The sequence below is a fragment of the Rhea americana genome, unplaced genomic scaffold (genome assembly GCF_003343005.1).
Source record: "Rhea americana isolate MKP2758 unplaced genomic scaffold, rheAme1 scaffold_96, whole genome shotgun sequence".
Taxonomy (NCBI): domain Eukaryota; kingdom Metazoa; phylum Chordata; class Aves; order Rheiformes; family Rheidae; genus Rhea; species Rhea americana.
Window position 1 is genome coordinate 2,628,029 of NW_028187155.1, and position 24,618 is coordinate 2,652,646.

At 45.7% G+C, this 24,618-nt stretch overlaps 1 protein-coding gene across 4 annotated transcripts in view; it reads left to right on the plus strand.

Annotated features, from left to right (window-relative positions):
- IL1RAP (interleukin 1 receptor accessory protein) overlaps positions 1–24,618 on the plus strand; it is a 51,906-nt gene that overhangs the window by 550 nt on the left and 26,738 nt on the right. For 2 of the 4 annotated variants that reach the window (XM_085325173.1, XM_085325176.1), the window contains 2 exons: positions 15,617–15,684; positions 16,187–16,318. In XM_085325173.1, coding sequence (XP_085181299.1) covers positions 15,618–15,684; positions 16,187–16,318 — 199 coding nt within the window. In that variant the 5' untranslated portion in view covers position 15,617. Of the gene's footprint in view, positions 1–1,422; positions 1,443–15,616; positions 15,685–16,186; positions 16,319–24,618 lie in introns of those variants that run through there. The other 2 variants (XM_085325174.1, XM_085325175.1) reach the window with 2 other exon arrangements.

Below are 24,618 nucleotides of genomic sequence, written 5' to 3' on the forward strand. Positions count from 1 at the left end.
GGGGGGGGGAAGCTGGAGAGGGGCTTGAGGGGAAGAGAAGGTGCTGGAGGGGGGTCGGAGGTGCCCATGGCGGCTCGCTTCGGCACCCTCGGTGGGGCCGTCCCGTGGCGCTTGCCGTGTCCGTGGGCTCCGGCTGCCCCCCGTCCCCGGGGCGGCCCGGCGGGACGCGGGACCGGCGGTGCGAGGCCGCCTTAGCTGGGGGGGACGTGGGGGGCTTCTGCGCTGGGCACTGTCGTCCCCCCACGGAGGACGTGTGGGCTCTGAACGCGACCTGTGGGACCACCAGTGCGTAGCTCAGCTGCTCCTGCAGCTCCGTTAAATTAAATGCAGAGTGGTTTGCTTAAATTCCCTCCTTTGGAGCAGGGAAATTTGGGCATGTGCCTCTCTAGGTAGATCRCTACAGGCGCTGATGGATGCAACTTTAATTTTCATCTGCATTTCAAATGTGTGAGCCTGTGATACCTGTCCCCTTCGCCTGTCAAACGGATCTTTGAAATGAAGGGGAGAGAGGAAGGGGGTCAGATTTAAGCCGCAGCAGGAAAATAAAGTGGAAAAGGCACATCTGAGAAAACAATCTGAAAGTGATTAGATGCTGGCAGCAGGATGCTTTTTGCCGTGTGTTTGCTGGGATCAGCTGCCCCCTTATGCAAAGCATTTTGTGGGGGTGTCTGGGTGGAAACTGGCTGATGGCAATGCTTTCCTAAAAAGGAAGAGGAAAATAGAGACCATCAGAGCTCCAGTTCTTCAGGTGGCCCTTTTCTGTACCACTCTCACTTCCCTTGGTTATGGTGACTGTGCCTGTTTGTCAGCCTAGGTAGGTTTCTCCATGGGTTTGTACAGTGCCTGGCACAATGGGATCCTGATCTCAGGGTCCTGAGATGTTACTGCAAACCAGAGAGCACACTCATCCTAGCCTCTGCTTGGYGAATAGCTGGTAATAATACTTGGATAAAATTCTATTTTCTTTTACAAATCTTCTTTYCTTGTTAAATGATGGCCTTTGTTTCATGTTTTCAGTTTTGTTGTCTTAGGAAGGGCTTTTTATTTCTGGATGTGGGAGATTGGAGCAAGCTCCTTATCTTTTTTACAAAATATTTGCAATTTAATTAAAAAGTAGTATTTTCCTGACACTCCATTTTTAACTTTGGCCCCTCTTGGGTAAGCAGAACTGTCACTGAACTTACACTTCCATACACAGAAGGATCACGGGATATTATTTATTAGCTATGTTGTAGAGAGTCCATATCTCATAACGTAGAGGGCCATTTATAACAGGYTGCTTCTGGCAGCTCCTGAAGATTTACTTGTATTGTGTTTCTTGCAGGAAATGCTTCTCCTGTACGTGTGAGGAGAGCATCACTCCAATCCAGGGGGTCTCTGGTGGAAGGGCTCAGTGCTGGGGGCAGTCCTGCTTTTCTGCCTGTGTATCCTACCTGGCTCTGGTGAGCAGGGAAGGGCAAGCTGAAACAATTAATCTTTATGACAGAGATACTCTCCTTATTTGAAAATAGATACAGCGTTGTTTCTGCCAGTGGGAATGCCTTTTCCATAACAGCATTTGCTCCAATCCTGCAAGAGTAAGAAGGTAGGATAATGGGGGACTCAAAGACTAAAGCCATGAAGAGAGACTTGAGGTGGTGGAAGCTTGCAGGGCATTGAAATGATCTGAAGACATGGAACTGGGAACGTGGGAGCTGCTGCATGGAGATGAAGCAGGCAGCTGTGGGAWGAGAGGTTAAATTGGTAAAGAAATACCTCTGCACAAGGCAGAGAGCAGGTTTATACACGTGCAGCCCTGTGACCTTCTTCTTGTGTCTCTGGATGGAGTTTGAGTGCAAAGCATCAACATACTGTGTAGGATGAGCTACGCATGCTTGACTCTGCCCATGCCCAATGTCTCTAGAGTCTGTGAGGGAAAACCTGCACCCATGCTGTCGGACTGAACTACTCTGGGATCCCTTCTCACAGACCTCTGGGGTTCTCTGCAGGTGCTCACAGACAAGTGCTCCGTCTGAGCATTTGTTAGTGTGCAAAGAGGGTGGGTGCTGCACAAGGCTGGACTTAAACAGGCTCCTGTCCGGGGTCAGGCATCAGGGTAGCCCAACTTTTAGGTGCCTGGAAGGAACTATGAGTCAGAGAGACTTCAGGGGGTTGGGACTGTAATGTGATGGGAGGTTGAGTAGTGCCTGGAAAGGCACAGGAATGAAGAATGCCTCCTTGCTGGCCCTGGTGCTGTAATTTTATCCTCTGAAATATGCATATAGGAAGGAGGAGGGGGAGAGAAAGCTTGTCCCAGCTTTATTCCTTCATGACCTGCATATGCCACATGCCAGCATCAGGGGAGAAGCACTTTGCTACTTCAGATTAAGAGGCAAAACATGTTCTTTATTCCTTCTCTTTTATTGTTATGTTCTGGAGTTTTATGTTGGTTGTTTCGGCAAGCAGATAATCTCCTTTCCTCCTCCCCATCTCTCCCAAGTTCCACAAAACTGTTGTCAAATGTCCTCCCATTGTAGCAAGACTCTGGGTTGTAAAAACTTGCTGTAGAGACCCTGGCAGCTGGCAGCATGAGAGAGAGGACACCCCAGCTTGGCTTTCAGGGCACAGTTTGCTTTAGCAAGGTGGACAGTTAGGAAGATTATAACCAGCGTGTGAAGGCRTTCAGATGCCTGTCAGCAGCTTCAGCCATGCTGTCCAGTCTTGMTTTTTATCATGGAGTGACAAGGAGTACTTTTGAGAATAAAAATAGATGTATGGAAAAGCCTATATAAGCTGAAATCTGTGAACAGCACCACGTTATCTGGGAACTGAAACACTTTCCACATGGGAGCTCATAGTTCAGACACTGCCCACTCTCCTCCTTCCTCCTCTACCTGTCTCCTCACACAGCTCACGGACTTCATTGCCCCCGTAAGCAGAGCCGGGAGCTTGGTCCTCTATTCTGCCTGGCAGAGGCAGCCAGTTGATAGCATCTTTATACCTGGTGGATGCRAGCAGATGCTCCTGCAGGTCTAAAAGATGGGCCAGATGCAGGGGCAGAAGGAGAACAAAGCTGCCCAGAAGTGACCTGCTGCTGCCCACCAGCTCTGGAGTCTGCCTGCAGCTCCAAGGCCAAGGTGCCGGCGGGTTTCTTTCTCTGCGTGGTTTGTAACCGCTTTGTTCTGAGCTGCTGCCGTCAGTGGAAGGTGCAGCCGTGATTTGGTTGCTGCTAAGCTGGAACGAAACAGCTTCTTATTTTGGGTACTATTTAGGATTTCTTTCTCCTCACAGTGTTTTCACAAAGAGAAAGGCTAATCTCACAATTCTCATAGTTTAGAAATAGCACAGTAAAAGACCGGTAATTAGTTTGACATGAAACTCCTTGGACAGTTTTGTTGTGCGACTGAAAGGCAAAGAGACAACGTGAATCACAAATGCTTTAGAAGCCTCTTCAGCTCTACTAAGCTGAGGTCTTATCAGAGCTGGAAAAAGACTTTAAAAAGTAAGTTTTTAATACCTTTCTGTCTCTTTAACAGAAAAGCTGCAATTTGTTTCTTTTGCGGTTTTGCTTAATCTCCTGCATTACTGAAATAAAACATCTTCTCTCTTAGGCCTGATCCTGTCCACTTGCAGAGATGTGATATTTTCGTGATATTCAAAGGGATGATTCTTATACATTCAGTCAACTTGTATGTAAGATCTTCAAAACTGTGACCTAAATGTTTATCCTTAGTGCTGACAAGATGCTGTGGAATTGTGTTTAACTATGTATTTATAACAATTATGTTGCTTGGTGAGAAACGTATGAAATTTTCTTCTCAGAGGGAGTGTTAGCCCGTTTCTGCCTTTTTCTGCCCATTATTTCTTCTTGTAGTTGTTTTTCTTTATCATTTTACCTTTTGTCCTATATGTAAATAATAAGTTAATTACAGTTAATCTCAGTGCAATGGAATTAGATTGTTAAAGAGTGAAAAATCATTCCCATCTGTTAGATCTGCAGTAGTGTTTTGGGGAATTGCCGTCTACTCGGAAGGAAGCCAAAACTTCTCTTGCTCGATTTAAAGTTTTCCTTRCAATATTTAAACCGGATTTTTAATCATTTAGAAAACAAACAGAGATGGAAATAGCTTTTCAGATTATATTTGGCTGAGTTCTTAACATGCTAGTTAATAAACCTGAACAGCTCCGTCATATTCTTACTGAAATCAAATCTTACCACCAAATGCTATCAGAGCAGGTTAGAGTCCTTATTCTGGAAGAAACATCTATTTTTCATAGCAGTACATTACATTTCTGTGTTTCCTGTCTGCAGGGGCTCCTTTTGCCCAAACCAACCAACCCTAAGATGACTTCTTCCAAGAGAGCTGCTGCTTAAGTAGTTGCTATTTAAGACAGGCTCRGAACCCAAGTTTTCAGTGGCAGATATGTGGTACATTTATCCCCATCAGTTGGAGTGACTGCTGAGCTCAGGGAATTGATTTATACTTTGCACTCGTATGTTATCTTTTGTCTCAGCATCTCTAAGCACTTTAGAGACATTAAGACACACAGCTCTGGTGTGAGGTGGGGAGAGGTTATTCTAAATGTGGCTAGGGAAACAGAGGCACAGATTTCGGAAGCCTCTCCTAATGTGTTCAGTTTAAGAGGCTGTCTGATTCCTGGTTATCGGGGACTCGCTACAATTTTTCAAACACTGCAGTTGGTGCTTGGTGCCACTGTAGGTTTCATGTAGATCAGTCAAAAACTCATATCAGTACCGTCGTAGCAAACTGTTTAAAAATCTTCAACCTTAGGAACTTATGAGAGCATAGTAAATGGCAGAGGCAGCGGTCCAAAATTCGAGTTATTTATTTTCCAAATAAGCCCTATTGCAAAAAGCAAACTTCACAAAAATCCAAAAGTAAAACAATCCCACCTCCATCCCACCACAGTAACATCCAGTCCTCCACCCACATAAATTTATCAGTGACTTATTGATTTAAAGCTCCGAGATCTGCAGAAAATGCTTATTCTGAAAGAAAGGGCTATACAAATTCACTCTAATACAAATAATTGGATTTGTTCTCTTGAGAAATAGCTGCCTCCCCCTCCCCCTTCAAGCACAAACATCTTCCAGTCCTTCCTTGTTTATAAGGGAACTGGATAGTGGGAGGAAGATGTATGTGCTGCTGCCTAATACGATTGCGTTGGCAAGCTCTGAAGGGCTTGTAGGGCACCCACTTGTTTTGAATGGGTGCAGATACCCYGCTGCATCCCAAACAGTGTTGCTCTCGCAAACTGTGCCAGTTACAGTTCATCCAGCTGGGGCTGATGTTGTCTTGGTATGACTAAGAGACAAAATGCAGATCCCACTGGAGTGATGGTCTCACAGATTGTGTTGTCTGTCCTCCTGCTAAAATAGGCTGCAATGCATTTTATATTTATCCATCTTCCTTGTTCTCTCTAGAGCTGCTGTGTGGGCTTGAAGGAGCCCAGCTCTGGCTCCTTGGAAAGCAGCACACATGCAGACACCCCTAATCTGAGGCTAAAGAGAAGGGCAGTGCCTTTCTCCAGGGCTATCGAGTCTTCCTCTTCCCCTGCACAGAGGARATGCATCTTGGCAGTGGTGCATCACCCTCCTGCAAGTGTCCCTGCCATTTCAGCCTTGCTGAATAGCCCCAAGCTGGGGCTACCCAAGAAGGCAGGATTTTCCCCTTTCTAAGAAGCTTTTTCTCCTTGTTAGCCAGCTGCAGTGACCTTGACAAGAAGTGTCAAAAGTGAGAAGGGAGCTCAGTCCAACTTTCCAAAGATGCTCAGTGGCTSATCACTTCTCTTCCTGCAAGGAGATGAACTGGCTCAGGGCTAGGGTCTGGCTGGAACAGATTTAAGAATATTAAAGCACCTGCTTCCTAATAKTAAAAAAAAGACTCCCAAATGAAAAATTTTGAGACTGTTCAGATTTTTGGCCCTTTGCATCAGGGTTTTAAYGCAAAGAGATCTTTTCTCCTGTCCCTGCTCCTTGTAGCCTTTGGAAATGTCAGCAGTGAATATATTGCCTTTTGTTTGTCATTCAGCTGAGAAATGAATTCATTGCCCTCGTGAGATCAATCATATTCTCCCCAAATAATTAATATTGATGACAATCACAGCATACTGTTGCCTGCAGTTCTGTCCCAGCCTTCCTGTCATGGAGGTGCTGTGGGTCACAAAGCAGACCTTCTCTTGGGAAGCTCCTGGCCTCGAAAATTCAGGATCCTGTTGTTTGAAGGTTGAATTTAGTGCTATTCTGGTAGGGTCAGTGTAAACAGAGCCAGAGCAAGTTCCCTRTGATGGAGCAACCTCATATTTGCAGAAGGAAATGTTAGACACATCAGGAGCAAATGCGATGCACATGATGCACGTAGATGATTGTCTCATTCTGTTTCTCATTCCCTCCTTTGTTTCTCCCTGTACCTGGGTTTGTCTGTCCCCCTTTGCAGAGTGCAACTATCCTATGTTGTCCAGGAAGGGGCAAGAAWGCAGAAGCAAGTTGCCCTGGCTGTCACTGGGAGGACCAAGTGGGTCCTCCCACATAGAGTGAGAGGCTCAGGGTGAGCTAGAAGGAGCTCTGGAGAATGGTTTGTAAGTGAGCTCTGTGCTGGGGGAGGCAGGTGACTCCTGGGTTTTCAGTGCCTTTGCTGTTCATTTTCCTGTTGCTTTAATTTCTGTTCTTGATTGACGTGTAAAGCRCACGTGCAATGCAGCCTGTCTAAGCTGGGGAAGAAGAGAAACATCTTCACATCTTATTTTTGTTTCTTTTCTTCATAAGGCTAAATGTTTTTAAATTAATCTGATTGATAGAAGTGCCAGGTGTGGAAACACTGTGTGGCCAAAATTTGAATCAGGAAGACTCAACTGACTCTCTTTTATCCTTGAATATGTTGTTCATCCCAGGATAGCTGGAATCACTTGATGAAATCCTTTATGCTGCAGGGAGAATTGGAGATCAGGTCTTTCCCTCTAGCAGCAGCCTAGGTAAACCTGCCTGCAGAGCAGAAGACATTGCAGTCTGCATGGGGACTTTGTAGCAATGGCACAGTAAAAGAGGCACTTGAAAAGGGAAGCGAAGCACTGTGATGTTGCGCTTTAGAGCACTGTGTTGCTCGGGGGCCTTTTGCCTGCTGCTYCTCTGTCTGAGGGAATGAGAACGAGAAGAGGTCGGGATAACAGCAAGATGCTGGCATGCCGTGGGGGTGCCAGTACGCAGCAYAGAGCTGCCACCGAAGGTCCAGGCAGTGGTGTGTGCTGAATATAGAACAGCCAGCCTGAGAATCAGGCTACAAGCATGGGGGTATGAGGAGAGGAGAGGGAATGAAAGAGCAGGTAGCTAACTGGCAGTAAGGGCTGGCACTTACAAAGAGGAACTCCCGGACTRTTTCTCGAAACTGAGAACACATCACAGCAAGGGGTCAGCAGAGCTGGATGCGTCTGCTGTTGTGATGGTGRGTGCTGGGCAGTGGCACAGCTGTTCTCCAGCACGTGCTTTACCGGGCAGCGCTTATGAGGAGACGCCTCTCTTTCCTGGGAGATCTGCTCTGGGATCCAAGAGGCCCACGGTGGTCCTGTGAAAGCCAGTAAGCCCAGTGGATAAGCCTGCTTGACTCTGTATTATGTACTTTGGATTTAGAGACTTTGACTGAGCTAGCTTGGGATTGCTGCTGTGTACTGTGTTGCACGGTGTGGACATGCTGGWGTATCTACAAGAATGGCAGAATAACCTTTCAGGGAAGGCAGTGGCAATGCTTACATTTAAAAGACATTAGAAAGGAAATGGTCTGAAGGAAGAGTGCGTAAATTAAATGCTGGTTCCTCTGCACACTCTTCCAGTGGGGGGGGGGGGGGAAACGCACTCCGGATTCCTTAAGTCTCCTTAGATCTTTGAGCCACGTTGGTTGTAGATGTCTTTATTTCTGTGCAAAGGTTAGTTTGTCAGTTTATTTTGTGATAGCCTCTTTCTCAGAGCGCTTCATTCACCGTAACATTGCTGTCCAAAATAGAAGCATTGTGTCTTACTTCATGGAAGGTCTCAGCACTTGTTGAAGCTCTGTTGGAAGTTTTTCATTCCCTGGCTATTCAGACTTAAAAAATAGACTATCCTGGCTGGATATCTTTTTCTTCAGCACTGAAGTGTCCTTGTAGATTTGTCTTTGAACTATTAGTTAGCCAGCGCATGTGCAGTTGTGATCTGTGCTGTTTTATTTCATAGCTGTGGCTCAACCTGCCCCTCTTCAGCCCACTCCACAGATCTCTCAGTGATAGTCACAGCTGTTTATTTGTCCTGTCCAGGTRTGCATATATTTCTGAGAGGTGACAGATTATTGAGATGGTTTATTTTAAATGTATGAAATGCAATGTTTGTTAAAGAGCTGCCAGGGCATAATCAGCAGCATACTAGGCTCCAGCAGAGTTGTATGTAAGATCTGTAGCATTTCTGTGTAGCTAAGCCACGAGAGGACCCCATGAGAACTGAAAAGAAAGGGAGGGAATGCTGACTTTCTTTAGACGTATTTTCAAGCCACCTACACTTCTCCCTGCCCCTCCACCTGTCTAGGTCACAATTTTTTTTCTTTTCTTTTGTGGGGTATAGTTCCTTCTAGTTAATTCTGATTATTAGTTTTAAATCTGTTGATCCTAAAAGATGCTGTGCCAAGAAGATGGTATCTAATGCCAATAATGGATCATAAATTGCCTAGCAATGTTCTCTGTGTCCTAAGCAGGTCAGTACTGGCAGAGGCAAGTCTTGTGTTACWGTAGAGGCTCCCAGAAACAACTCACGGTTAATAAATATCTTCCCACTTTTCCCCAGGCCTCTGAACTTCAGGTTCAGCTGCCAAGTACTCTGCCCACTGGAGCTCGTGGTGCTCTTCAAAGGCTGGTGTTGCTGCTGCAGTTTATGTTGCTTTTTTGAAGCAGAAAAAGCATCCTCTTTCCTCACCTCATGGTGTGACCCCTGAAGTGATGAACTGTTCTTTGCGTTCATCCTCAGATTGGCATGTGTAACGATTATTAAAGATCGGGGAAAAAAATGTTTCTTGATTGTTTTTTTTCCATTTTGCTTCAAATGATATCTTTAAAACTGCCTTGAGATGACAGAAAGGATCAGGTGTCCTCAGATAGCAGGGCTTTAGGATGATGAGAAGGAGGAAACAAGATCCTTCCTTCCTCCCACTCTGACATCTTTAGTGTGGGCAGATTGGCTTTGAGCAGAGTGGTGAACTCCAGCTTGCCTTTGGATCTGCTGCCATGCACTGCAGCCAAGTGAGGTCACTGGCAGGAGGCGCCTAGGACTCCCAGGAGATGCAGGAAAGCRTGGCTCTGATGTTTACATCTTTCTGCTAGGACCTGAGACTTTTGCCAACCAAGCTTGCCAGCATGCTGGAGTCCTTGGCCTATACATGAGGTGCAGAAGGCCAGGGAGAGGCCACAGTGGTGGCGGGTGGACACAGAGGCTGCCCGAGGCGCTCTGTTACTGTCTCCTGGCTGGCACAGCATGTGGGGCTGGCCAGGCATCTCATAAGTGTGTGTCCTGCTGTCTTAAACACTAGCTCTGTCTACTGTTTGGGGTAGAGGAGGTTTAGGCCTATTCGTCCAGCTGGTTCCTTCTTTTACTGACTGAGCATCCATATGCCAAATTTGGGGTATCCAACAGAGCTAAGTATAAAGACTATTAGCTGTCTGTGAGCACCGCTGGTCTCAAGCGTAGGAAGGCATCACTTCCTTTGGCCAGGACTTGCCACCATCACATAGGACCTGGGAGACAGAAGGTACTTTGTGCTAGTGATGGGAGGAGACCTCTCACCAGAGTAGTTTTCCCTCTCACTCCCACGAGTTTCRTTATTTTTTCCTCTGCAAAAGCAAGTGTATAATATTTACCATGAAACAATCACTTGTAGCTGACAGAAGAGTTTCAGTTTGATAAAATCTAAATGTTTCCTTTGGTTTTGATGATATAAATTGCTTTTAGAGTAGAAACATTTCAGAACAAAATGCTTACAGCCTACTTTAGTGTAATACTCACAGCACCCTAGTGAGTGCAGCAACCCCCATTCCCACAGGCAGGAAGGCTGAGGCAGAGAGAAGCTGTGGGCACAGCCAAAGGTAATACACAAAACTTATGGCAAAAGCAGGACTTCAACAGCAATCTTGCAGGTTCTTAGGCTGGATGCATCTCGCCATCAGCTGTGCTGTTGGGGTCACACTCCCATTCTCACCGTATCCTTGGTTCAGGGCCAAATCTCAGCCCTGGCTGATTCCTGCTGAAATGTGCCTGGCAGTTATGGAGTTGCTGCCAAGACAAATTGGGCTCTCTGCCCTTAGGAGAGATGCGGRTGCTTTTCTAAGGACAGCATTTGGGGCCCTTTGTTGGTCAGTGTGCTGCATCTGAAACGATGAGTGTGGCATAGTGTGCAGGCGCACAGGGAGGTGCACTGAACAGTTCACTGTATTCATCATCAAATTGCTGCTGATTTCTTYCCCCGTTCCTTTCTGAAAAGCAGCCTAGGAAGGAAAATGTTAATGAATGTGCCACTACCTTCTGGAAAGGAAAGACTGGACTTTCAAAACCCATTGCCTGCCTTTCTACCCATGTCTTTGGGAGATTTCAGTGTAACATTATGTTGCTCAGGACTTCCCGTAGGACAGGCAAACTCACTGCAAGAGTGTTTTGCTTTGGGGAGAGATATGGGAGGAAACACTGAATATGTAAGAAAGAACGTTGCTGTTCAGTGCCCAGATTTTCTCCGGAAGAGAGGCGGGGTCAAAGAGAAGCTATTGCAAATCCCAGATGAATGGTATCAAAGTGGTTTATGCTACAATAATTCCAGCCATTGTAGGGCTGACTCCTGCACGTACTGAAAGTAAGAGTGTTTCCTGGAGGGCCGAAGGGCCTTTTGCTGACTGCCTTTTGTCTGCTTTTTGGATTCTTTTAATTTGCATTGACCGTACATGTATTTTCCTTGTGAGAAAACCCAGCAAACTCATCCAGCAGCCTTCTCCAATGTGKCTATGTACAGATGCACTCTTAGGCTTAGTGCATGCAGTAACATGAAAGGAGAGGAGCTGTGCTGCTTTCCTGAGCATCAGCTCCACTCTATAGCATGTCCCCGTTGTGGCCAAGCCAAGTGCAAATGGAGGGAGTAAACCTCACTAGCTCAATCACGCTGTGAAGGCCTGGTAGTGTCAGCCCAGAAGTTTGCTAACTCCTTGTGCTACCTGCCTCTTGTTTGCTAGCCTTCCTGTTCCAGGCAAATGCTGGAGAAGGGAGAAGGAAGCACTTGTGCTTCCCGGTTCTGGTGAGAAATTGTGTACAGGACCAAGATTGGGTGCCTTCAGATCCAAGTCTATGTGGAAAACAACTCCTAAGCTTGCTCGTCCTGTATCAGCCTCCCTTACCCTGGAGACAGGAGAATCCCTTTGACTCGGGGGAGCTTGGGGCAGAATTATGCGAAGAAAATAATATGCAAAACCTGCACTGGCCCTTTGAACAATGTTATTTTTTCCCTCTTTCCAAAACTGTTCTGTTATTTTAAATGCCCTTTCAGCCAGAGCACTTAGTGGCAAGGTTTTGAAGGGCGCTTTTGTTCTGCATATACTAGTGTGACTTCTCAGTGAAAAGCAAAAAATCTGTCAGATCTCTATAGGTGCCCATGGTTAGAAGGGACAAAGGCAGTTTCTTGAAAAAATCAGCATTGTTCTTTAGAACTGATGCAATATCTTTGAGAATAAGAGTACAGTAGTTACTTTGACGGTTGCACTCTCCATTACTTATTTGACATCTGTGTCTGTTCTCGAAATTGTTTGGAAAATGTACAAGACTTTGTGGGGTCCACATTGCTAAAGGTAGAAGTGAACACACATTGCTAAAGGTGGAAGTGAACAATTCCTCACCTAGATCTCTTTAGAAAGCATGTTTTAATAAAAGATGTTTTATGTGAAAATATTCATGGTTTTGTGACATTAAGTCCACTTCCTGCTAGTATCTATTAAAAAAAGCAAGGCTTCCCACCTCTTCAGCTTTTGAGAACATGATTCTCTTGGATGACCATATTATGCGCTCCTCAGTAAACAGGAGGTGAAAGTTTAAAGAGAAAAATGCTCAGGAACCAAATTAAAACCATTTCTGATTTGAAACAAAATGAACATTTCAAATTTTCTTTAAAAATTTCTATCAAGGACAGAAATGGTTTATTTTCCCCAATGTCTCTATTATTAAAATGTGAGTTTATGGAGACTTTAAGAACACCTGAGATTATGTTGGTCTTCTGAAACATTCCTGGAGCACAGAGACTGTTTCTGAGCTTTCCAGCCTTGTTCTAGCAGCCCTAATTATCCGGGATTCTAGCTGTGGTATGGTTTCTGAACTGGCATCTACTTACTAGTTTGTTCCTGGTTCCCCTTAGTATTTTCTTTTTGTTTTATTTGCCTGTACACAAGATGTGAAGACCTTTTTGGGTGAGCACAGCCATTGCAGATTGGGTTTTTCCCATGCTGACCTTTGGCTCCTTTGGCTGCTGCTGTTTCAGAGCAGTGGTGTGAAATTGTGTAAGATGTTAATCAGGCACTGCTGCAGTTTCATCACACCCAGGCAAAATGGCATCATGTTTTCTGGTGTCACGAAACAAAGCAGCAGATTGCTGGAAGAGGCTGAGAAAACTTTTGCATTGCTGACAAGCCTGAGGTGGGTCATAGTCCTATGGCACCATGTTCTTACAGCATTACGAAAGCCCCCTCCGCCTTTTCTCTGCAAACAAATGGGTGCATTTTGTGGTCTGATAGAATCACGTTAACTTCTGTGGTGAGAAATGAGCACACTATGTGGCCACAGGACTATCCTGGGAGCAGCTTTCTGTTTGGGACATACCACAGATTTTGGGCCATTTAAATTAAAGCTTCTTAGAGTGCTGTCAGCACTAAGAGGGGTCCTAGTACACAAGAACTGGTGCCTGTGCTATAGTAATTGTACAGATCATCAGATCACGTGGCATTAATTAATTTTGGAACATTTATGTGCCACAGAAAAAAAGATTTGGACTTCAGGAGCTCTCCTACCATAGAGTCCCTTTTCCTTCTTTGCTATGTGTGAGAGCTCTCCATTTCTTAACCAAGGGAGGAGAAACCTCTTCCCTCATTTCAGATGGTAAATGGTGACATGGGCAGCGTGTCCAGGAAATGCAGATTGTTCCCTTTGTCCAGCCTTTGATTCTGTCCCTGTCCCTTTCACGGTCCTTTATATTTTGTTATAATCTGTAAAGTGTCAGAGAAGCCACGACCACGGTCAAATCAGTCCCATTCCMGGATTAGAGAAACTGCTGTAATCTGACAAGCTGTATCCAACTGTCTCCATTGATAAGATCTTGGAAGAGCCTAGAATGAGCCAGAAGTAAATCAAGCTATGCAGCGCTTCTGATTTTATAACTGGGTAGAATAAGAAACATAAGTTTTCAAACTAGCAGACAGAGCATGGAAATGTTAGATACCTTGCACAGCACCTTGCCCATAGGAACAGAGAGCCAGTGGCTCTGTTGAGACTGCTGCAAGGAGCATGTCCTTATGAGCATAGTTAATGGATGCAAATATTAGCTCACTGCAGAGTTCATGTATCACTGGGTAAAACATAATAGTTTATTTTGGCCTCAGGCCACATAAATGGCCTTGCTCTAAAAGAGAAACTCATCCAAAGGCAGTAGTTGTTCCTGCTTGCTTGAGGGCTGAATTCAGTCTGATCTGTGCAAATGTAGGAGAGAATCATTGGAAAATAAGGGTGAGTTAGGACTCACTATGCATTTATCTAATGATTAATAGAGAAGGAACCATTTTTATTATGAAAATKGTCCCCCCATCCTGTTTACACTTCTTCCATTCCAGCAGCCAAATTCCCRAGCAAAGATGCAGTGTTTGGATTCTCTCTGTCTGTTCAACCTTTTGGCAGAAAGATGTTTTATCTTTCTTGAGTATTTCCAGAGGGTAGGAATACTTAATTTTGTTTCCTCTCCATGGAGTCTTCCTGTGTGACACTGGGAATTGGTTGTAGATGGCAGTAAAGAAGGATTTAATTAGCAGCTGGCATTCCAGTTTCGATTAGGGAAGTAGGAGAAGGCCTGCCTTTTAGCTGAATCCCAGGGAAGAAAATGCACTAGTCTTATTCCCTGCATCTTTCAGGTTTATGAAGGCATCAGGACTTCCAAGGCAGTCTGTAACCCTGWGCAGGAAGAGTAAGCTTGCTGCAAATTTCCTTAGCACTTAGAGAGACGAGCCTAACAGAGAGAAAGCACTGTGCCACAAATGAAAGATCGAATAYCTGCTGCTGTATTTTCAGTAGTAACAGTTCACACATTCTTCTCCCATTAATATCTGCAATCTGTGCGGTCTTAGGGGCTCTCTGCTTATCCTTGAGTACCTTTTGTGTAATGAATACATTACAGACATGCTTATAAGGGTTATGTTTAGGGAACTCTATGGCTTCTCTCTCCACTGTTTTAGCACATCCTGATGGTGCAGGTTTCCCTCTCATCTCATGAGCRTACTCATGACAGTAGCACTATCCTCATTACCACATCTGCCTGGCAGAGTTGAGATTCTGTGATGAAGTTTAGCCTTTTAACCATCTCTCCTTCCCTTGTGATCTGACAKCACCCAGGAATATCCAATGTAACCTTCATCCCGTTAATGAGAGCTTCTAGTGAACGTCAGCTTTTGTGACTAGCAGCTTACAGCTTGCATCCTGGAAAATCAGAAAAAAAAAAAGGCAAAATTTATTCTAGTGAGTGAGCAGCTCTGAGGTCAGAATGCCAAATACCAGAGCATGTGGCAGATGAAACTGGTGGTCTACATTTATATGAAATCACAGGAAACTGTACTCTGCAGTGGGAGCTGAGAATTRTTGTGAAAAACAGTCTGAGATTGTTTTGTGCCTGCTTGTAGRTGCTGTTTTGGAAGTATAAGCCCCTTTTGGGTCATTTCTGGAAAAGTATAAACATCCAGAACTTACYGACTCCTTTAAGGTGTCTGTTTCAAGGAGCATTTGACTGGAAGTAGCTGGAGCTGTATCCTGAGCAGAAATGCCTGCAGGAGCAGGGTGAAGCTGCAGCTGTCTGATGGTCACCCATGGCACGGACCATCAGCAAACAGACCTTGCAGATTCGGACTGTGCGAGCACATCTGTTACTCCAAACCATCAAGCCTATGTTCAGAGCAAGGGTACTTCAGCCACTGCTCACTGTCATGAGTGCTATGTGCACTTGTCTGTATAAACAAGCAAGTGCTTTGAGGTCTCAGGGAAGGATCTTACTGTTTTGGGAGCTGAAAGTTGAGGTTTGTACTCTACCATATGTGACGTACAAGCAGCTACTTTTCTCCACGTGCACATGGACATGGACTATGCTGGTTACTTAAGTCAATGACCCAGCCTTCCTTTTCTGCGCTGTCCCCTTGCAGGCTTGGAAAGCTCCCCTGCAGTCAGGGCAGCATTTCCATACAAATGCTTTTCTTGAGCAATGATGAAATAAAAAAGAATTAAAGGATCTATGGAAGGGCAGAAGAATAAACACATCCTCAGAATTCAGGAATTCTCTGCAGTGACAAAATGTTGTAAAATAACCGGAACCATGTTTTTTGTTGACAGGATGAAGATGATCAGTGCCCTGCTAGTTACTCTATGGCTGTGTATGATAACCCTCAGCAGCAGCTCTGGTAAGGATGTGGCATGCTTGCTTATCATGGGAAGAGCTGATCTAAAGCCAGAAAATTAGCTGAAGTAATTTTAAGCATTTAYGGTAATCCTGGATGAAATGGTCATGTGTAAAATGCTTCTAGAAAATGCATGAACATTATTTTCATTCTTTGTATGTACTGTGTAATGCTCAGATGTAATGACTATGAGTATGGTATAAATGGTTTTGCAAGCAAATAGATGGGAGTAAACAACAGCTAAAAGTTTGGAAATTGGTTAATATTGATATTCTCCTTCTACAAGGGGTGAAACCAGGGCCCAGCACGTGGCAGCAACTTGTCAGTGAGTTACAAGCAGGACCTGGACTTGAACCTGAAATCTGCCTTTCGTGCCTGGATCCGGAGGGGGTTGAAATTCCGGCTCTCGAATTCTGACTCATGCCTCAGTAACGCAAGGGGAGAAGGGAACTTCTTGAATAAGATGAGCTCTCATAGCCGTCTCACTGAGTCACTTTCCTGACAGGAAATATGTTGTCATGCACACAGCTCCTCTGGCACGCGTTCAGCCGAGCTCTTGTGAAGAGGCAGATTGTGTGTGTCTCGGCTCTGGACTTCCTCTTTGGGGGCGGAAGGGAGACAGCACGATTTGCAGAARGCAAGTGGAAAGAGGGAGGGAGGAAAGAACCGTCAGCGGCTTGATGAGGGGGAAGCATTCGGAGACGAGCACCGCAGGCTAGGGCAGGGGGCTTAGCCCGTCCCCCCGTGAGCACTTGCCCCTCTGCAGCACGGGCAAACTGGTTACAATGCCCGGCGCAGACGAACAGCTCTGGTATCGCTGCATCTTGCAGCGTGTGGCACTGCCAGGGCCGGATTCACAACATCCGCCTCAGCAAGGTTCATCTCAGTGCAGCGCAGAGGCTGAAGGCTGGGAGGGTTTTTTTTCCCTAGGTTGCCATAGCGCTACTGGCATACTTAGTATAGTCGTTAGTAGGRTATAGCAAATCCTGGCTAACTGCGGAGTTGGTGAGCAAAGGGGAAGCAGCAAGGGAGAAAGAATATATGGCCCAGGTCTCYGCCACTGAGTCCTGCGTGGTCAGAGCACCTAGGAAAGGGGAGATCCAGTGGTGCAGGTTGCTGTTGCTCTCCTGGAAACTCCCTGCTTTGCGTGCGTTTCTGGACGTGCCCTTCTGCTCTGCATCATTACAACTCTCTACCAGCGCAGTATCCTCCCACTGCTGAGRTGGTGTTTTGACACCCCAAGTGCAGTCATCTGAGGGTTTTTGAGCAATAGGAAGTATCTGCAACAGAATCAGGATTGTCCGGGAAATTTTAAAACAGGTCTAGGCTAAGCCTGTCAGCTGGAAGCTGCAAAATGAGTGTCCTGGCCTTTGGGTCACACCAGCTCATGCCAGCTGATCTGGCAGAACCCTTTATGCATTTCTGTAAGGTATCCAATGCTTTTTAAATATTCCTCCTTTAGCAGAGGATTTCTGTGCAGGGCAGGTGACATAGTCATAGGTCTTGGAGAGCCTCAAAAGACGTAGGCATTGGAGGGTGATGCATGGGACATGTGAACACTTAAAATATGTTTCTTCTACAAATCACTGTAGTGTGTATGTTTAATCTTCTGAATGTCTGTGGATGACAGACCCGCTGTTCAGTTCAGAGCTCCCTTCTTCTTCCATGGACACCATAAACCATTTTGGGCTGTCAGAACGTTTATTGTTAATGCTAAAGGGCTTGTGTGCCAGTCTGTGTTTAGATGGATGGGCAAACCTCGGTTTTGCAGTGTGGTTTCCTGGGATTGGAAYCAAAAGGTAACTAAAGATTGTTTCATCCCTGCAAAGTCATAAATACAGTCAAATGTGGGAGACTGGACATACTCTGTTACTGATACAGCATTTGAACTTTCTTTTTCTCTGTGCAGGGACCACAGGTGAGAGATGCAGAGTAGAGGTTATTTGGAGTGAYCCCAGAAGGGCTGTGTGAAGTCTTGCAGCTGCCCCACTGGTCTCCTAATACCAACTGAGTCTGTATAGAGGGGTAGCTCCACCAGGCTACCAGGCTTCTTGAACATTTAAAGTACGTTTGGCTGAGTTTTTTGAATAACTTGGAGCTTACCTTCACAGGACTTCGTAGTGGATATGAGCTTGCTCTGTTTGTAGTCTCAGCCAACTCAGTATGAACTATTGGCCCAGGCACTCATGCAGACTTGGTTAGGACAAGGCTGAGCCTCAGTTTAAAAAGTCCTTCTGAGTAGCTAGTTGAGTCATTTTTGTGCAAGAGCTCCCTCAGCTTGGGAAGGACAGAAAAGAAGTGATGAATGGAAGTGGCAGGCTGGTGAAAGTAGCAATACAGACTGCAGGCCAGACCTCGGGGCCAGATCTCTCTCGGGCCCTGTTTTGGGGCTGGCTTTTTGCTTGTGGAGGCTGGAGTCCTGGCGTGGTTTGCTGCTGCCTCTCCTCCCTGCCTCTGCAGATGCTCATTCCTGGGAGAGCAGCGCATTCAGCAGCACTGAACCAACCGTCCTGACTCAGGGTTACCTACTCTACTTGATCCTGAGCTCTCTGTGCTTACAGAGGGAATGAAGAGCCAACACTTAATAAAATTCCAGCTATAAAATCAGCACTGCTCCAGCTGTAATACATAAAGTCTTTCCATCCATCTTAGTCAGCATGTCTGACTGTCTCCCTGGCAGCAYGTCAGAAAGCTTCAGTGTTGTGTTTCACCCTGCTGTTCGCTGGAGCAACACACCTGCAAACACTTTTTCCAAAATTTTGACCACAGCACCATGGCAGTAATCATCCATCCTTTTGACTCTGCTGTTTTCGCATTGTGTGGAGGCTGGTGCTGGAGCAAAGTCATTTGCTGAAAGAGAGCTGCGAGTTGAAAGAGAAAGAGGTGTGATCTGTTTAGTTTAGAGTAAAAGACTTGGAGTCTGAGATTGAATTTGTGCCTAGCGCTATTRCTAACTCATGCTGTATGGTTGGGCAAATCTCTCCTAGTCTTGAAAGTATTACTGATCTGCAGTGCCTCAGTTTGAATTCCTTACTTGTGACCTTTGGGACATTATTTGCGATGGTATTCACAGTCTCACTGCTTTTCATGTCTCAGCTAAGCCACCCTTAAGAAGGAAATAAGGCTTGTGTTGTAGGATGCTTAATGAACCCAAATGTTTTCATATCCAGATAAGGGTGGCAAAGGAGCCTATGTACCCAATTCTGGCCTTACAATGATCTCTTTGACAGTACTGGAGTGATTTAGATATAAACGGGCTTAAAAGAGGTGAAAAACTGGTCAGACAAAGAACATAATGGACAGTATGAATAAAGAATTATATTATCTGTTTGTTTTCCATCAAAGCAGCCTATCTTTGATGCTGTCTTGTTGTAAGGATGTAGTTGTAGTGCGTTCCATGTTCCATATTCTCTCTCTGCTTTCTTATTCAGAGGCTTCCAGCTTTTGCAAGGTGATAGCTCAGGAGAGAATCACTTTTAGAGTCACTGTCTTGGGAATTAGAAAGAAATGGGCAAAGGCAGAAAAATGCTGTTGCTAGGAGGGAAGGAATAGCCTTGTRCTGAGCGCTGATTATCTAAAGGATCCACCTAATGTTAACAAGTRGCTACTGTACAGAAATAATCCTTTAGTGCCAGGAAACACTGTGTTTGCATAGGAAACTCCTGTGAGTTCCCCTAGGCATTATCAGACAGGCTGCATGGTAGGATGAGTCCAGGATTGGGGTCAACTTCTGCACTGATTTAACACTCCCAGCCACGGCAAACAGTGATTRTAAGGCAGCCTAGAACCTCTGGAAATTCCTGGGAGTTTTATCTGGGGCTTTGTTGTTGATTTGCTGAGTTGTGAGTAGATCTGTTACACTGTCCCATACCAGGGGCTGTTAGACACTGGTTTTGTTCCCACTGAAGTTAGTACCAAAACACCAGACATCACCAGTGGTTCTGGATTCAGACTGGTGCTGGAGTAGCAAAATCTGACCACAGTGAACCAGAGACCAAAATCAGCCTCAGGAGGTCAGAGCTGTCTCCTACACAATCTCTATCAAGTACCAGTTTGGGATTTAAGTCTCTCTGTACTTAGTAGAAAGGCAGTGTAGTTACTTATGGCCAGGGGAAATTTACAGATTAATAAATTACTGTCTGTAAAACACTTTGAAGATAGAATGCCCTGCACAACTCCTCAGGATTATTGCTACATAGCTCTTACTCTACTGATGGGGTTCCAATAGCCTTATTTTCCTTATGATTTGTGACAGCCCCAGAAGCTGAGAAGCTTATTTTAGTGTGTAAAGTCAAAAGAAAAATAGATTAAACTGCATTATTGTTTTCTAAAGAGACTAAATCCCTCCCCTTCTTCTTCTCCTGGGATTTTCTGATTTCCTCCTACTCTTCCAATCTCAGCTTCTTTCTGTCCTAATTTAGGACGTGATTTTATAACCACCCATACCAGTTTGTGAGTTACTGCAATTGTAGAAGTTTGTGGTGCTTGGGGGGATAAAGTTATTCACCACTGAAGGAAAAGTGCATAGCCTTGAAGTGGAGATAAAACCTGCAGAGCAGAGCCAGCCTGGGAGCAAATGTGTAACTTGGAGCCATCAGCCTCCATCCTAACCAGCCAGAATTGTGCCTTGGGAGGAGGAGAGAGAAGAAGAGAGCTTGCTTCTGCTTCCTGCCAGCAGAGGRAATAGATAGTGAGGGTGATTCTTGWGCAGGTGAGAGTGCGATGCAATCTGTCTGCTCAAACCTTCTCAGAAAAGCAGAAATGTGCAGAAGAAAGCAGCCCATTTGGTGTGCATCACTGACATGGTGTTAGGTGGTCACTTTTGCTCCTCTGTGCATATCAGATAGACCATCGGGGAACATCTGAAGTCAGTCCCCTACCTTGCTTAGCTGTCACTTCCCCCTAGCTGCAGACTCACAGTAGTGTAATGAAGTGGGTGAGACTGCGTGCACACAAGTGACTTCTGCCAGGCTGCCTGGGCACTTCCAGCTGTGTCTAGCCTTTTCTCTCGGCTCTCAGGTAGGACACCTGGATGACAGCAGTGCAAACGGTGGTAGACAGGAGCACTCACTGCAGCCACACGGCCTCCCTTGTCTTTGTCTAAACTGAGCCGGGCTGCTGCCGCTCGCCCTGCGCGGCCCTGAGGGGAACAGAGGAAGGGGTGTGCGCTGGTGGGGAGCACTGCTTGTTTGAACGGCTGCTGAGCTGTTCTCCGGTGAGCTGAGCCAGGCGACAGGAGAGGCAGACACGGTAGGAAGGTAGAGAGGTGAAGGCGTTACATGTCGATGCTTTCACAAGGAGTAGGCGTGTTAATGCCGGTGTGTGCATCCAGGCAGCCGTGGACCCCTCCTGTGCATTTCACCCTCTGCTGCGTTCCTCAGTGCCAGTCCTCATCGGGTGTGCGGCGTCGCTTGCTCTTGCAGCTCCCTGCTCAAAGTAGCTGCTGCAGAGCTGGSCTGGCCTTTACTGTCCTCTTAGCGTATCTCGTATGATTGTCACTCGCTTYACACTGCTGTCTCGTGTTTGGTCTAGTCTGCGTGTCACTGGGCAGGGCGCAAGGTCAGAGAGACTGCRATGCTCCCTGACAGCCAAAGAGCACCTGGGATTGACACGAGTCTGGCTAAAATGCATGTTTGGAAGTGGGGGCTGAATTAAGACCTCTGTGGCACCCCTGTCTGGAGCTGCTTCATGCACACGTTACTGTGGACATCGGCGGTTGGACGAGCACAGAACTGTCAGCTGTGTTTTAAGCAAGGTGAGTGGCAACCAAGGCCCTGGTTAAATGCAGGTTGCTAAAGTTTAATCAGATGAGTCCCTGGCAGAGAGGCAGGAGTTGAACCTGGACCTGGACCTTCTCAAGTTCCCATCTGATGTCCTAGCTGCACAAAGAACCCCATCAGCCTCAGAACTGCTCTACCAGGGTGCTAATCAGGTTAACCACCTTGCCTCCTCTTACTGGTGATTTTGCAACAGGTTGCTCCATTTCCTCTTTCTGTCTCTCCTCCTCCCATGCTGCTGTGCTTTGCTTCACGCAGCAATTTACTTAGTGAAATGGGACAGAAAGTAGCTATTTACCCCTTTTTTCCTTCAGGCTTTGAGGCAGTTTGTACTCCTACCTTTATCGTTTTGATCTCCACTTTAAAAAGCCCTCCAGGAAAACAAGTCTACCTTGCCAGAGAAAAATTTATTYTTTTTCTACCCTGTTGCTGGAGGTAACCAAAATGCTGTGTGCCACATAATGTAAACACAACTTAATCAGAGGTAGAGTGAAGGCATGGAACTCACTGTTTTTAAAGACACAAACAGCTACTTCTCCTTGTGTTACAGGCTATGCTGGACTGGGTAGGGAAACTCAGAGTCAGGAGCTGTGGGTCAGTTACAGAATCATAATTTTTGGAAGTCATGCTTTGGTTTCTTTCTCTRAAGTCCTGGCTGTGCTGAAGTCAGCAGAATTTTACAGAGTCAGGTTGTTTTTCATGAAGCTGGCAAAGAGTGCAGATCATCACACCTGTTTAAACTAGGTTTTCAGTGTCTGAAGTTGAACAACCACTGCKTGTGAGTGCTTTTGGAAATGCTGAGCCATTCTGCAACAGAAGGTGTGTTTCCTTCCTTCTTTTTTGTCTGTTCTGTCTATTTAAATGACAAGCAGTTTGAGAGAGACTCCATCATCATGTGCAGCATCTAATGGAGCTTGCTTTTACTGGGGCGTTATAGCACAGCTGCGATACACGTGATGAATGGTATGAGACATGCCAGAAATGTAAAGCCACATTGCTGGTGCCATTGCAGCAGAATCATGTGGAAGGGGCTAGCCAGTGCTGCTGTGTGTCGGTGTGGAACTGAGTGCAGCGCTGAACACGGGGAGGCTCGTGCTAGCACCACTTCCAGTTGCTTCCTCTGCTGGARAGGCTGTGAAGAAGGCGGTGAGGTTATAGGAGGGCCTTTTCGACATGCTCCCACTGGAAGTCAGGTTATAAATTCCCGCAGAATTCATAAAACTTTCTGGGTGGGCTTCCAAGACATTGTTAAGCTCCAGTCACTTTCTAGGCATCTGACCACTATTATCACTTCGAAAATACTGGGAACAAAATCAGTTAGCTGAGTTTGGTTAGGGCTGATGCAAGTCCTTTGATTTCAGCGGACCTAGGTCAGTATTTCTCTTCGTCTAGTTCAGAGAGAGAGTCTTATATCTCTTTTGCTCTGTACCACCCTCCTACTCCTTTGTTGTACAGTCGGATGAGATACAGGCCAAGTGGGGATTGCTTTCCTGCTGCACTGCTGTATTTCTGAGCTGTTGAACAGCCACAGAGCAGGCTGCTGTGGGATGGACTTGTGCCGATTCGAGTGTAAACATCAAAATGCAACATTGGTACCAATGCAGTGTAAGAGTTGGTGTTCCTGTTACCGGTGTAAATAGAAAGTGTACCCACGTATGGCTACTGGTCACAAATGGTACCTTCTTTATTAGAAGTGCAGCTCCTTTATTCAACTCAACTTCCTCTGCCGCTTTGTCGCTGTCCTATCTGCTGTGAACTTGAAAGAGGGTRGAGGAAAAATTTTTAAGGTGGTAATGATTAATTCTCACTGAACAGCTTTGCGTGACCAGCTTATTCTGCCTCATTAATGCCGATTCTTCTGTCAAGCGAACTGCTGGCCCACCTGCCCTCCCAGCTAACTCTGCATGGAGGCTGAGTCATATTAGCTTTACCTTACGACAACAGAGCAGTGGCAGCTGAAGAAACTAGGAAGCCGTTAGCGTAGTGCCACCCTGTCTGATACTGCTGCTGAAATGATGTGGGAAGGAGAGCTCAGAGCACTTGACTGTGTAATTCAACCAATACAGCTCCACGTTCTGCTATTGCTGCAAACCCAGTTCTGTGCGCAGAGTGGGCCCCCTTTCAGAGGGTCAGAGGCAATTAAGTAGGGCTCATCGATTTGGCAAATGGAAGAGTAATTTATGCCGATCTGATGGATGGCCTGTCATAAGAGTGGTTTTTAATATTTCTTCACAGAAATTTTAACTAGTGGAAGCCTTTACTTGTAGCACTAGGGCAGGGATAAGGAGAGAAGGGGTGGAAGCAGTGTGGAGCTCATCAAATTTCAGTGGCTGAAAGTTTTTGAAATGGAAGTGCTGTGAAGATATTTAAAATAATTGTATAAAACTGCCAAACTGCAGAAAAATTAAGGTAGTATTTCTTGATTTGGCCTTATTCTATGACTTTTTTAATCCACCAGTTCAGTAGTTTGTCCGCCTTGATCGCCCAAGTATTTGCACCAATTTCACCTCGGTGTTTTGAATGTGTGGGTGCTTCTAATGGGTGCTGCAGATGCATCTTGGAAGGCAGTATTTTGGATGTGTGTTTTCAGAGCCTGTTTCCAAATGGGTAAATCAGTGAGGTAAGTGAAACATTGAGGAAGTTTTCCAGACATGTCAGTTTTCACCTTTTTGCAGCTGAGCAACATCATTATTTTCCTTTCCATCCTTTCATTTTCTACTTGGCATCTGGAGGAGCCACTTTCTTCATCTTCTTTTGCCTCCTGAGAAAGAAGAGTTTGGGATAACTGATGTTTAAGGATGTTACAGTGCCCGATGTAGAAATGAGGCTGTTTTGACAATTTCTTTGACAAGACAGGATGCTGTCCCTACTATTAGTAGTAGATATCCTCTGTGGACAAGGGTCACAACATAGGGTCCAAGCCAGGAAGACATTTGAAGTTGACTTTGCCAATTCACCTCACCATGCAAACTAGCACCAGAGGAGAACAGTAGAAGGCAGCAGTCTGCTCTCATCTTCATCTCCAGAGAGGTGAAACAGGATTGGCCTTCTTACTGTGACCTTTTTGCCTGCACATTCTCCTCCTATGCTGGAGGGNTTTTTTTTTTTTTTTTTTTTTTTTCCTTCTAATATGTAACCTCCTTCCTTCTTGTATAATCCT